The sequence below is a fragment of the Trematomus bernacchii genome, unplaced genomic scaffold (genome assembly GCF_902827165.1).
Source record: "Trematomus bernacchii unplaced genomic scaffold, fTreBer1.1, whole genome shotgun sequence".
NCBI lineage: Eukaryota > Metazoa > Chordata > Actinopteri > Perciformes > Nototheniidae > Trematomus > Trematomus bernacchii.
In genome coordinates, this window is record NW_022987634.1 from 346,265 (window position 1) to 361,571 (window position 15,307).

The 15,307-nt window shown below is 40.2% G+C and overlaps 1 protein-coding gene across 17 annotated transcripts in view; it reads right to left on the bottom strand.

The window, feature by feature from the left end:
• Positions 1-15,307, bottom strand: part of spag9b (sperm associated antigen 9b) — a 51,331-nt gene that overhangs the window by 16,418 nt on the left and 19,606 nt on the right. For 15 of the 17 annotated variants that reach the window (XM_034133090.1, XM_034133080.1, XM_034133077.1 and 12 more), the window contains 8 exons: positions 14,044-14,114; positions 12,333-12,427; positions 6,287-6,434; positions 3,373-3,760; positions 3,175-3,268; positions 1,672-1,796; positions 1,151-1,208; positions 70-222 (listed from right to left, as the gene is read on the bottom strand). In XM_034133090.1, coding sequence (XP_033988981.1) covers positions 70-222; positions 1,151-1,208; positions 1,672-1,796; positions 3,175-3,268; positions 3,373-3,760; positions 6,287-6,434; positions 12,333-12,427; positions 14,044-14,114 — 1,132 coding nt within the window. Of the gene's footprint in view, positions 1-69; positions 223-1,150; positions 1,209-1,671; positions 1,797-3,174; positions 3,269-3,372; positions 3,761-6,286; positions 6,435-8,580; positions 8,847-12,332; positions 12,428-14,043; positions 14,115-15,307 lie in introns of those variants that run through there. The other 2 variants (XM_034133091.1, XM_034133088.1) reach the window with 2 other exon arrangements.

Below are 15,307 nucleotides of genomic sequence, written 5' to 3' on the forward strand. Positions count from 1 at the left end.
CTTCAGCAGCCACTTTTATGCTAAATGTATACTCAAATGTGGTATGTAGACCGACGGGCTGGTACTTACTTCTTGATTTCCTCTTCTAATTCTTTGTTCTTGTCCTCCAGTTTGGTCTTGGCCTGAGTGACGGCCTCCAGCTCCCCCCGCAGAACCTCCTTCTCACAGGTCAGATCATCCATCTGTGCTATGAGGTCATTTTTCACCACGTTCAGAGCATTTCTGTAAACAAACACATGCATATCAACATACATTACACACAAGGTGGCAGCACTGTCCTGTTTTTCAACTATGCTACAGAGCGCATTTTTTTTTGCATGTGTTCATGAATGAGTTTGCATAATTATCTAAATTAATATTTAGAATGAAGTATGTTTGTTAAGAGAAAAGATAGCAGCACTTCTTGCTAACACTGCAGTTGGGTCATAGTAGATTGAATGGCAATAAACAGCTTTTGCTTTTTTTGTATCCACACTGTAGATGCATCTGTAGAAGCCTGAAATTGATTTGTCAGAATAACCGTCTGGAATCTTATGCATGATGAAGAAACAATAACAAGCATTTTGTAAAAAAAAAAGGCAAAAATAATGGATTTATTTGGCATGTAACTTAAAGGTGGGGTTAGTTAGTTTGAGAAACCGGCTCGAGATACACTTTTTGTTATATTCCATTGAATGCTCTTAACATCCCGATAGCAATGAATATCTGAAGTGCTTTGACAAAAAAATCCATAAATAAATGTAATCTGTGGAAGCCGTAATACTGTAAAAAGCACGACCAATCATTTTAGCCGCCCGGCTAAAATAACTGGATGGCCTACCTGCCTGTCAGCCTTCCATCTGTGCACAAACTTATCTCGTGCCCTCATTGGTCATGTGCGCGTTCGTGTGTGTTGGAGGAGGGGCTCTGTAAGGAAGTGGCAGATTTTCTCCGGTTGTGTATTTTCAAATTCTAGCGATCTCGAGCCGGTTTCTCCGAAATGACCTACCCCACCTTTAACATGACGTACTAATGTAGCAATATCTGCAATCGTGATATAGATACTTTGACATTAAATGCTTGTATTTTTCTCTCTGGCTGCTTACATAAACACTTGTGGAAGATAGAGTTGGCTTTGAATAAAAGGAAAAAAAAGGTAATAAGTACTAACTTGGTCTCCAGCAGCTGGGTGTTCTCATGGATAAGATGTTCCACTTCCCGACCCATACCTGAAAATGATGTGAATACACAGTGTTTTATTTAGTAATTCGTTCCATCAGGAAATCATTTATCCTTGTGTCTACCCTACAAACTAGGATTCTCTCAGTCTTACCCAGAAAGGTGTAGTCTGAAAGTCATGGAAAAGATGATGCAGCAAAGTAAGAGATTTTTAAACAAGTTCTCATTGAAACTGAAACTATTCTATAGTTACTGCCCAACACAACACTGTAACACTATTCACAATTCTGCACATCTATGCCACAAGGTAACTAAAACCGACTCTAGGACATACATTTAGTATAAGAAGCTGGTAAAGAAATATGTGGGGAATTCATTCATACACACCAGAAAACTCATCTGTAATGAGGATAAAGCCCGACAGCCAAGGAAAGACAATTGAGAAATGAAGTGATGAAAATGATGAGTAAAGGAGATGATGAAATGATAACATCCAGTCAGGAGGCTTCTTACCCAGCATGTCGGCTCCTTCATCCATGTCTGCTATCATGTCGTTCCCTGCAGACGACAGCTCCTCAAACAGAGAGTCTGTGTTACGGTCAAACGCCAGATTCTCTATCCCCCCTTTAGTTGGTGTGCTGGATGTACAGATGAGAAGGGGAGGAAATATGAAACAAGAAAGAGAGAACATAATGATTATAAAAGTGAAAGAGGCATCGTGTCGCAAGATTTCTTTTGTATAATAACGCCAGTCTTAGACATCTGAATTCGTGTTAGTCAGCTGTTTATATTTTCTTTAAAGTCTTAGTCCTGTATTACATTGTTAGTTAATTATATTGAGTCAACCTAATCGTGTTTTGTTGTTAGTTGATTAAAGAGATATTGTATTCAAGTTTTTATATTTTAAACCACAGTTTTGTCTCGATAACAATATTTCATGATGGCCTTTAGGGCTGTCCCGAATACCATTTTTCGGGCTCCAGATATTCGGTAGTAATCAGCAGCGAATATTCGGATATTGATATTGGAGATTTCAATAAATTCAATTTGGCAGCCGCAGTGCCAAAAAGAAAAAAACAAACGAATATCCCAATAACGAAATTGAAACCCAAATAGTACTCCAACGAACGAATATTCGAATATTCGGATATTCGGGTACAGCCCTAATGGCCTTGTCTTAGTCACGGCAAAAAGTCATCGTTTTTGTAAGGAAATAAACACTGATATAACATCACTTTTCCTTTGACCAGTATTTTTAACACTTTGTGCATTGTGAATCTATGTTTTTCTGGTTGTTAACATATACCATTTAATGACCGAAATGATTAGTATTTCACTATATTGATTTACTGTATTTATTTTTTCTGAGATCCATTGCTTTCCAAAAACTATTAAAATACATTTATACGGCAGTCATAGAAATGGGCAGCATGAAATTGCAGTATAAATATGGTAATAACGGGGGGGGGCGGGGATGTCTTTCGGCATGTTTAAAATGGGAGACTAACGCATTGGTAGCATTGTTTGTTTGTTTGTAGCCTTTATTTATCCAGGTTAAAAATCCCATTGAGATCAACGATCTCTTTTACAAGGGAGACCTGCAATTGCATTGGTTGTCTACTTGAATTTGTTGAGGAAAAATAATATATAGACCTATGCCAGTCACGTCATTTAACCGTTGTGCACTAATGTCATTAGAAACAAAATGTCTGCATCAAAAACGTGCATTAAATGATACAGTTATAATATTTTTCACTTTAACTAAGTCACATTGTTTTAACCAACTTCAGTTCTGATCAAAACCACCCAATATTATTTTTTTCTTAATTTAAATGTAAATGCCGGTTTGTTTCAATAATTCTATTAGTTGACAAAAACAAGAAACATGTTCCCAAAATGTATGCTAGATGCTAGAGACAATTTAAAAATAAAAAAAATCCCCTGTGAGGGAAAAGGGTTGAAATCTTTCTAACTTTAGGGTAATGATGATACAACATCCAACAATAAGTCCTGTACCTCGTTCCTATGCAGCCTTCGAGGCCCATGTCCAGCTCTGGAGTGGACTCTATGATGGCCTGCACCTCAGATTTCTCCACATTCTCCGCTCCATCTAATAAAACCAGCAGGGATACAACACAGTGGGATGAGTAGCCAGTACTCTCAAACTGAGGGGAGCTTAATGTTAAAGTGTTACTTTGTTACTGCATTAAGCACCATCAGCTTTGAGGGGTGTAGAGGCGTCATGTCCAGGCTGACCTTGCTGTCCTTCCTGCACGGCTGCAATGTTCTTACTGCTCTCTGGTTTTCCTCTGCTCCTGTCCAGGTTCTTGAAGAGCCCATCAGAAACTTCCTCTGACTCCATGGAAACATAGGAAGCAGCAGGGGACAGGGGTGATCCAGATGTCAATGGACTCATCCCGGTAGACACTCCGTCATGAGGAGACTGTTGTGTGGTTGACTGAGAGTTAGCACTGTGTGAAGATGCGTTTGATTTAGAGGCACCACCCTGGGACCCTTCACTTTGTAAAGTAGTTCCAGTTTTGGAGACCCTTCCCTGGTTGGTTGGAGTACCGGACTTGGAGCTGGAACCGGCCAATTCATCCTAAAAAAGATAGAAGAGGAGGGAAAGGAGGAGTGGAGAAGAAGAGAGTGAGGGGATATCATTCAAATCAAAAAGGTACATCTATTTTCTTCATGGCTATGGCAATAAATGCAGCTACTTTGCAGAACATATTGATCCGAACACAATAAAACAAAAGTGGGATCAAGGTGAAAATATGTTCAAAACTCACTGCATTTCCAAACTTGATTTAAATAGATAAACACTTGAATAACGAGCGTCAAAGTTGACATTGATTTTGAAAACGTTAGCTTGACACAACTTTTTTAACTCATGGTCTAACTTTTTACCAGAGGCATACTTCGGCCACATGAAGACAACAGAGACAATTTAATCATAAGCTAAGGAAAAAGCTGGTAAGTGAACCACGAGTTATGATTCTTCAACATTTGAGGAACTACAATAGCACGTACATCTACATTCCTTCTATTTAAATAAAATCAAGCCAAGAGTAGTAGATGTTACAACCAACAGTGTGCACCAGTGCACCTTGACATGCAGCTGAACACAAACCAATCACTAACCAAACCACCACATGCAACCAGGACATTCTATGTTTGACAAATCATATAGTTTCTGGCAATGAACAACCAGAAACCAAACTGTGGTTAAGTGTGAAAACAGCCTTAAGATATGGATCCAAATGCTCAGAGTGAGGGAAGTCGTGATAAGTAATAGCCACTGATCAATCTCAGATAAGCCATGGCTCAGTTTCATCAACTCTCCCAATACGCTAGTGGTTTACCTTAATGGATAGCAATCATTTTAATGTTACCAATTAACAGAAAATAACAAAACTAAATATATTGCTTTTAAATTTTGAGGCCGGCTAAAAATAAATAAGGGAACAGGTCAGCATCATGCAGTGTCAATGACATATGAAGTGAAGCCAGTATGTTAGCATCATTGTATTCAATCACACCAAAGCCAATTCTGTTAATGACTAAACTTGATACGTTTGGTAGACGCCAGGGTTAGAGTTTCTCTGAGTCACACACAGGTCTACCTGGTCCTTTTCAGCATCCTGACTGGGAAATGTCTCCTTTGAACTTTCACCTTCCTCTTTGATTGGGGAGAACTGTTCCTCAAAATGAGGGATATTAAAACACCTTGGTCATTCATATTTTTCAACATTAATTCCACAAAATGACTTTATGTGAAAAAAAGGTGACATGTAATGTACAAACATACAGAAATAACAGGACGTTGCAGGAATTATCGGGCCACAGAAGCACGTTTGCACCTGTCTGCCACTGTTGCATGTATCCCAAAAATAAACAAAGCTGTGGGGTAAGCCTAAACTGAACTACACGAGCTAACTGTGTTTCAAGCCATATTTATAGCTACACAAAGTGACTAGGTTGGCAAGTGCTGTATGAATGAAAATGACCTTGATGTACAGTACCTAATAATCACTCTTAGGTTTCATCAGCTCTCAGCAGCTCTATGTGGCACGCAGAATTTCTAACCCTGTATTGTTTTGATCTGTTAATGCCATTGGCTTGAGTGCTACAAATAGAACAGGGCATGAGGGAAATTAATCAATCAGGACAACAACAAGGCAGCAGATCCCTCGGTCACCTTGAGCAGACTTTAATAACACAAGCAGATATTGAATGAGATAGATTCTCTACATTGGTTTATCCCTTTTCTTGTGTCCAGTTCATCTCACTGCAGACGTATGGCAGTATTTCATTTCATGTCTGCATGCTGCTTTTACTCTATTGTTACTACAGCTGCACTGAGCAGCCTCCTCTGCGGATAATGGCTTCTCACCGACCATCCAAAAACATTCACACACACAAACATGCCCCTTCATGTGATGAGAGGGAATGGATTATTAACTGTAAATCTTTGTGACTGGGCATTTTCCAAAGGTACTGCTGTATATGTTAACCAGAGTGCCTGGTGTGTTTGTGTGTGTTGCAGTTGTGGGAGAAAGATGTGCTGCTACACCTAAATTGTACTCAAGGATTTAGGTTTAGGTGCTGATAAGAGTAATTATCAACCATTTCTGATGCCTGTTATAAAACAAGTCCTGAACTCTAAACTTACAATTTCTCTCTGACCCTGTACTAGTGTAATAACAGCCAATGAATACCTATTAGGCAGTCATTAATATTCATGATGGCCTTGCCTGCAACATGGTCTCCAACAGCAACAATGTGAAGACACTCTGTCCTCTCCACCCTCCCCTGAGGTTAAAGACAGGCCCCAGAATGGTACCACTTCCTCCGCCTGCTGGGCTTCAAGCCACCCTGTTACACACACAAGCGGCTGCTACAAATTCTAGACACACTCGACAATCCTTTCTCCCTCCATAGAAATGTACTCTCTCTTTGGCATTGAGGGCTTGCATTTTGGTTTCCACAACCTTATTTAAATGAACTGGGGATGATGTCACTAGTCCCATCCGTGGGAAGCTGTATGAGCCAACATCTGACAGTAACTAACACTTTGAAACCGGTCAAATAAAGCCCTGTTTGTGTGTGTAGCTGTACGTCATACCTGGAGACTGGTGTTAGAGCGCGGATGGCTAAGGTTGTTGAATCTCCATGGTTCTGAAGGGGTTTCAACGGGTTCCTTGTGGAGCTCAGGGGTCACACCATCAGTTCCGGGAAGTTGGAATATGCCCATGGAGATGGGACGCTCCTTTCTGGATATAAAGACAATAGAAGGATTGATCAAAATGTAACACCGCAATTTCGAAAGAAAGGAATATACAAATGTCTGAAAGACTGGCCTGTTGGTGATGTCTTTCTCACATTATTAGAATAAAAAGAAAACAAGACTTAGCCTCTTGTGCATCTCTATGAGGCTATACTTAGGAAGAGCAGTGCTGAATGCTAATGTCACCATGCTAACAAGCTCATAATGGTAACCATCTGATTTAGCTTGTAAGGATGTTACATTTAGCTAATAAGCACTAATCACAAAGTGTAGCAGCAACTGATGGGTGAGGTACACAATGAGTTTTGCAGGGATAAACCAACGTAATTGGACAAAGGCTGCTTGATCATTGTAAAAAACCCTATCATATTTGGGAATAACAGCATCCTTGATACAACATAAAGGAACTTGTTTGATATCGTTTTCATAATTGTAGGAAGCCAAAATTGTACCTGAAAATATATTTGCTAATCCCCAAGCCATATAGTGGACAAATACAAAATGTTGACTGTTAAAATAGACTGAAATCGAAAAGTTAGGAGTTCGCAAAAGTTATAGCATTTGATCCTCAAGAGTGTATATAACAAATGTCCAAGCAATCCACACAAATAGTAGTCAGAAGTTCTTTCCTAAAATCACAAATGCCAATGTAATGACATCGCTAGTGGAATAGACAGGATTACAAATGCAGTATGATACATCGTTAGGGAACCATGAATATCTGCACAAGCCACTTGATCTTGCAAATTGTTAGAAATGTCCTTAGGATTCATCCTCTGTGTACAATGGATGTTTTGCTTAATAATGTTGCAATCTATCCAAAAACAGTAGACATATTTCTGTTTAGACCAAAGTGTACCATAAAGAAGAGTTAGGGAGATCTTAACCAAGAAAAGCAGTCCCAACAGCAGCAGGGTGCAAGAACATTACACGTATGAAGTGAATTATATTGTGCAATAAGAAGTGCCCGATACGAGATATATTTTAGAATATATGAAACCGGTTGGACAGTTTCTCATTAGAATGTTGTCACCCTCTCTCTTCATGTTGTGATGAGATTCCTGCAGAGAAAGTGACCCTTGGTAGAAAAGTGGTGGGTGAAGTGATAAATAAAGTTGCCAACGCTACTTTAAGATCCTGTTCTTCCCTGAGCCTGAAGTAACTCAAATAAACGGGCAAGTAGTTAAAATGTCAGCATGTCTGATGTTAGACAAAACAATATTAATTGTGTGACGAGTCAGAGTGGAGACTTCACAGAGAAGTGTTGCTTCAAAGACTGCCTTGGGACAGTTTGGCACTGAAGTGATTGGAATAGAAATAAAGCTGCCTCATAAACTCCATTACCTCCCATCTATTAGCTCAGGCAATAACATGAATCCAGTTGTATCTGTCTCTATGATGGGAGTTGTATCAGCATGAGTGTTATTAAAGGATGTCAGCAGAGAGATATATCAGCATGAACACATAGCTGTTACCATCTCCATCTCTTATAAAACGTATCAACAGCACACTCTTGCATGGAGGGGATGATATTCTAATTCAACAACTCTGAGCACTGAAAGTCCAATAATACTCTATTGAGTATTATTGGACTTTCAGTGCTCAGAGTTGTTGAATTATGAATGGATTCAAGTAAATATAGAGTACCCTCCACTGCATCACACCAGGTAAACACCAGCAGTTATTCTCACTCCAGTGGCTTGGTATGAAGTGAATATTGTACAGTGGAGCAGAACAAAGGCTGCCATTGAAAAGAGCAGCCGGCAGGCAGCGGCCCAAAAACAATGGACACACCACCATATTGAGACCAAGAGGTCACATGCGGGACCAATGTGGCCTTTTGTTATTTCAACCGGGATGAAAAAGAAAATCATCCATTTTATCTTGAAAAATATGCTAATTTACTTATGAGAATAATCATTAACAGTTATAAACTCTAGCGAATTAGATATAGCGATATAGTCTTTCAGATATGGCTACTTTTAGAGTGCAGTCTCATGCTGTCAGTTATAACCCAACCACATGGCAGCAACATTGCGACAGGGTGGCTACAAACTGACAGTCTACAGAGACGACAGAGAAGATACATTAATTAAGCATATAAAGATAAGATACACACATAGAGGTTATACCTGCTGACTCTGGGTAAGGAGGGTAAAGAAGGCAGGGCAGGTAAGCCACCGGTAGAGACAGAGTAGTGAACCAGCAGCAGCACTGACAGGGACACCAGCACAGCAGTGTTGATAACCACCGCTCCCCCTACAAAGCCAAAAACAAACAGCAGCATACGCCCGGGGCTCATGGCCCCCCCAGATCATGGCCCAGTGCCTCAACAGGGACCAGGAGGTTCAGACGATGATGGCAAATGAGATGGGTCACTGAAGCACCAAATTCAGCCTGGGAGGTTGGACATTGGCCACTGTGAGTACATCTACAGTGGAGGTCAAATATGCTGTATCCTTCTGGCTGGGAGTTCGCAGCAGAGCTGTTGGCTCCGTACACTGCAGCACAACTGAGAGCAGCAGTCACAACAACAGTAATCCTTGAGGTTTCAGCAGCAGTGACTGAGTAGCAGAGCAGGAACACACAGCGCAGAGTCAATCATCCACAGAGAGCAGGCAGCAGCAGCTCCTATCCTCCACTGTCCTCCTCTAGCAGGGTCTCTTTCCTCCTTCCCTCTTCCTATCCTCTGCTGAGATACGACACAGCTGCCGCTGTGCAGTCTGGAACACTCTGACGCTCTCCCACCCTCACTCTGTGGAACCCCCCACCCCTCCCTCCCTGTCTAACTCTCTCTTTTGGGTGCTGAGGCAGCTTGTTTCGTAGGCCTCTTCTCAGGCTGCAGCTTATTGGCTGCCAAACAGGGAGTCTGATCTAAAATTGTGTGTGTGTGTGTGTGTGTGTGTGTGTGTGTGTGTGTGTGTGTGTGTGTGTGTGTGTGTGTGTGTGTGTGTGTGTGTGTGTGTGTGTGTGTGTGTGTGTGTGTGTGTGTGTGTGTGTGTGTGTGTGTGTGTGTGTGTGTGTGTGTGTGTGTGTGTGTGTGTGTGTGTGTGTGTGTGTGTGTGTGTGTGTGTGTGTGTGTGTGTGTGTGTGTGTGTGTGTGTGTGTGTGTGTGTGTGTGTGTGTGTGTGTGTGTGTGTGTCAACTGGAGGGATATGTAAAGGCTAGGATTTAATGGGGGCTCTCTAAATACACACTACAGTGTTAACCACTATTCACACCTCTGTTTTATGTTTTAAAGTTGAATTAAAGCAGTAAATGACAGGTTATCTTATGAGTACAAACTGACAGAAATGGCACAATGAAAGAAAGTTTGCAACTATTTCTATCAGTAGCTTTATAAGTTAAATGGTTATCATACAACACTATTATTGTACTCTTTTCTGTCTGCTCACAGCTCTGTGGGGCTGTACTTGAACTAAATGCCGTTTACATGCCAATAGAGTGGTGCAGGGATGACGTATTTACCCGGAAGTAAGCTGCGCATGGGTTCCCTCGACAAAAAAGCAATGGGATTTCTCCATAGGACTTTGGAAAATAGCTCGAAATAAGGTCTGTGGAAAACAAACCTGTTAGATAAATGCACGTTTTGTTCAGCCGGATAATATCCACATGTCTACCCTACTTTTATAATTTTCTAAATCATAAATCGAATCGCCAGAAGCAAAATGCTAACGTTATGCTATAAACGAACTACAGCAGGGTCGCTGCTTCAATGTCACGCCAACTTAAAAGGAGACCTATCATGCTATATTTGAATAATATATTGTAGGGCCATACCTATATAAGGTATATTTATACGTTTTCTTTTTCAAAATACCAAACAGATCATGCATTTTAGCCATGCCTCATTTCGCTCTCCTCCACCCTGTCTTTGCATGCGCTGCAGCTGACCACTGACCGTTACGAGCGTCATGTTACCATGCTGTTACCATGCCACGGCAACCTCTCATTCCCCTGATTGGTGGAGAGTTGGCCATATAGGCGGAGCTCCTCGTCACTGACGTCAGACTATTTTCCAATCTGGATCAGTTTTTATCAGATCCGTTGCAGCCCCGTTTTTAGAGATTTGGGTATGGAGGAAAAGAGAAAGGGTTGTGTTTTCTGACACTTGGTGAGTTCCCTGACACACCGGGGACACATATTCATGTATAAAAGACGTACAAAGGTGCATTTTGCGTGATAGGTCCCCTTTAAGATCGATATTCAAAAAATACAGATTCTAAATTGTACGAGTTGAAGCGTTTGTTTGAACAGTTTGCAGGAGGCAGGTACTTGCTTTCAAGCAGCAGAGGGGCAAACAAACTTAGCGGGAGTGTTTACGTGTTCGGCGTAATGACCTCGACAACTTCTGTAGTCCTATTCAGCCACTTGTTAACAACCATCGTTTTTCAGACACGTAAACTCTTCAGAAATCACCAGTGGGGTCACTGCTGATGTATTTAATGTCGTAGAACAAAACGTGATCCGTCTCTTAAATTTGTGTCAACCACAGACCTTATTTCCAGCTATTTTCCAAAATCCTATGGAGAAATCCCATTGACTCCGAGACGAGGGAACCGGTAGTGGTAAAATGCTAACTCGCTTTCGGGATTTAGGACTCGTCACTGCACCACTCTATGATTAGCAGGTATAATGTTTACCACATTCACCATGTTGGTTTATGCTATTATTTACTGTTCGGCACTAAATGCAAAGTCATTAGTCGACCTAGTGTCTTTAGTTTTGCTGGTATTACTTTATAAGCCAAAGTGTGAGAAAATGTTAAATGTTGACCTGATGATGGTGCTCGAGGGAAAGTCAATCAATGACCAAATGTATTGCAATTCATGCATATGTGAAAAAAAGGGGGATGTGAATATAGGTCAGATTTGGTGGCAGTACATCGAAGAATCATCAACAAACCATCCGATGGCTAGGATGGGAGACCAATGTGTAAACAGAAACGGAGTGAATACTGGTACTTGCTGACACAAAGGGCTGAACCAGTATATCCACACAAAATACTAATTAAAAATAAAACAAATAGCCTTTTTTTAAATTGATATGTTCATAATAACTGATAGTGGGTCTGCTGACCTCCTGGCATCTGCAGTAGGCATAATCTGCTTCACAAGTGAGCAATCAGCCACAGAGCTCATCAGGCCATCGTAGGATTACTGGAGATGACTGTTACAGCTCTGATCCACAGCATCCTCGATCTGTCCCACTCAACTCCAGTTTCATTTATTTCAGAAGTTTATAATGAAGGTCTATCTTCCATAAAGTCTGTTCCATGTGTCTGTTCCAATACAGGGTTGCTGTCCAAAGAAATTGAATGGACATAAAACACACCTTGTCAAGTCTTAAAATCAAATGTTCTCATTTATTGTATTGTGCCCATTTTCAGGTTCATATATGTATTGTTTGCCTCTGCTGTGACATGTCTCCATGCTTTAATGTTCAAAAAGCTCTTTATTTCTCTCATTCTGCCTGTGCTGCAGCAGCTTTTTTCACCCTCTGTCTGAAACCAGAGCCCAGTCTGCTCTGATTGGTTAGCTGGCCAGCTCTGTTGTGATTGGTCAACTGCTTAGAGATTTTCCATCCCTTAACGGTACCTATCACGTACAATGTGTTGGAGCGTTAGCCAATTGAAGTTCGAGTATTACATAGTGATGTCATTATGTAATGAAGTAATCAAAGTATTTGAATGGAGGCATTTCACGCAGGGTGGGAGAGAAACTTCCTCTGGTGGAAACTTTGGGATTTAGCCTTTGCAGACCATTAACACGAATGAAAACCTTTATATAACACACTACAGGAAAGGGGAATATCGAAAAAGCATAATAGGGCCTCTTTAAGAAGGAACTAACAGTAAGTAATGAGTATGGTGTGGTTGTCTCACCGTGTTCTGGCTGATGTCCCTGTATCTGAGGGCTCATGTGCGACTGCATGCTGGTGTTTCGTTCGCTCCAGGTGCTCCATGTAGCTGTGGATCATCTGGAAGGGATATGGCAAAACAGAGTCGTGGAATAAGCTTCAATTTCATTTGGAGGTAGTTTCGTCTCAATATGGCAATATTGTAACTCAAATTGTTTAAAGTGTCAATAATAATTATATGTATAGGCCTATGTTGCATTTGTTCCACATATGCAAAATAAGATTTGTAAATACTTTACACATATAAAATTGATCTGCAAATATACAAATTAAACAAATAAAAAAAATCTGTGGATACATTCAATTGATTTACTTACATTTATTTAAGTAAATGAAAAACATTTGTTGATATCTTTCATAACTTTGTGAATCAAGTTATGCTTGGGGATCAAAAAAGCATTTATGGATTTTAATTCTATGTTTTGCACCAAACATACACAGAGTTTTCAGACATATGCGATGGCCGTGGTTTCTGCATTTCAAAGTAAGAGCAGTACAGGTTGTGTGCCGTTTATTTTTAAATGTTAACATGTGTTATGCTATATTAAAATCCCAAAAACCTGTACAAAACGAGGATGATGAAATGACTGTGTTGCTACCAAACTACAGCATACGTGATTATACCATTTGAAACATTCATGGTCACTCACACATGAAGAATACGTCTCCAGACTCAGCTGTGACAGTCAGACTCACAATGAAGGATGTAGATTTGCCCCGCGACTTCATTTGATGTGGCCCACAAGAGCTTGCAAAGAATATCATACGTTTATTATACGGTTACATGCCACTTTACAGAAGCAGGTTGCCCATAAACTACATGTCCCACAATGCATCTCGTTTTGTGACATGGGCACTGAAGAAACGTGCAATTATTTGCCCTGGCCTTCTGCTTTCAGACGTAGTTAATTACTAAGTTATTACCCTATCCGATAATAATCCAATTCAGAGGCAATAATGTCATATAATACATTATTTTATATATGTATATTTATATAGTTACCACCGGCCCTTTGAGTGCAACCATAATGCTAATGTGGCCCGCGAAGAAATTGAGTTTGACACCCCTGTTTTAGAGCATCTGTTAGTGATGCATCATTTATTAAGAGAACTAGGCTGACTAATGACTCAACAAAAACATTATTCATGTTTGGATACTTTATGTTTTAATCATCTTTTCTTTTCATTTTCACAACTTTTTGTTTAACCAGAGGTGCATATAATTACACTGATATTTGAATGTATTGATGTGGAATAATTCAATAATTCATTTCTTCTTTTTTATGTGTTTTTGAAAAGCTAATTTGTATATAAACTGAAGCATTCCCTCTATAAAATGCTTCAAAAGAAATGCCTGAAAGATAATTTATCTACTGATGGGTAACTGCTTTTTCATATACACACATTCACTTTTATATTGACAAGTGATATTTTATTGATGGTTTTATGTTGTTCCTGAAGTTTGACATCAATATTAGACTCAAGCTATTGTTCGTAAAATGATCTTGTGTTGACTATTAAACAGTGATGTCATTAATTAGGTGGAGGCTCCAAATTGCTACCTTTTTTCTGCACCGTGTATCATTTGTTATGTGAAATACAGATACAACACTGTGTGTATCTGGGTGACATATGTGACATAACCAAACACACGTCATTATCCCAGGCAGACATACCTCAGTGTGTCTCTGATGAAGCGTGTTGTACTCCTTCTTGAGGTCTGCTTCTCTCTCGTCACATCTGATAACTGCATGGAAAAAAAGAAAATTACTTAAAGTGCATATCATGAAAAACACCATAAGTTAACAACAAGGATCTTAATAACAACAGCAATAGTTCAATAAATAACAAGTATGGATCAAACTGCCACACTGACTAAATGTGTCCAGTGGGAAACCAAGTATACACAATTTCTTTCATTGGACTCTGGGGTACCGTTTGATGCTAGAGTGCAATAACCTCACTTAGCCAGAGGAGGGCCACCATGCATCAACAAACCCCTCTGAACTATTGAGACAGGTTATCTCAGCCCTCTGAAGCAGGGACTTTAAATCTTAAAATGACCTAGCAGCTCCTTGGGTTTTGATTTCAATGGTGTCAAAAGTTTTATATTAATGGTTGTGGTTTGTAGTAGGGTTTCAAGATAAAAAACAAAACTAAATTTCACCTATTTCGACTGATATTGCAATTGATTCACAATATTGGAGGGCATTAAACAAAGATATTTTTCAGAAGTCCATAGAATACAATTTGTAGGGCCAGCAATTCTCTGTTGCAACAGTAATTCCTTAATTCAGAATAAAATGTACACATATTTAGCTTGCAACACATATTGCGCCTCCTGCAATTTGAATTGAATAGGCTAACTGGTGAATAGCCTATATTGCCATTACCATTTAAAGAGGCCCTATGTAATGGCGCATTTCCACTACACGGTCGGCCTCGGCCACACTCGGTACGGCTCGGTACGGCTTGGCCGCGTTGGGCCTTAACAGGGCCGACTCACTTCATGCTGCGCTTCCATTACAGTTTAGGAACTGGGGTAGTTACTATAGTAACGCAGTGTAGGCGGAGCCGTGACGTCATCTTCAATGAGAAATCCAGAAACACAACACAGCCGTTAGCTGTGAGCACTCAGAGCTCACAGCTCCTTATATATGTTCAGAAACTCGACAAAAGTTAAACAAGTACACACCACAGACTGCCTGTGTCATGGTGAATACAGTCGCTGCTGTATTTATGTCTGTATAGGCCGTTGTTGTGAGTGTGGACGGTCGGGGCATATACTGCGTTAGCTTAGCCAATCTCCATCTAGAAAAACACGAATTTTAAAAGGTTTTTCGCCTGCCGTCTGTCTGCAAACTTGACAAAGCATTAATTCATGGTTTTTACTAACCGGTATCAGTATGTTGTTACTTCGGCATCATTTTGAAACGTGTA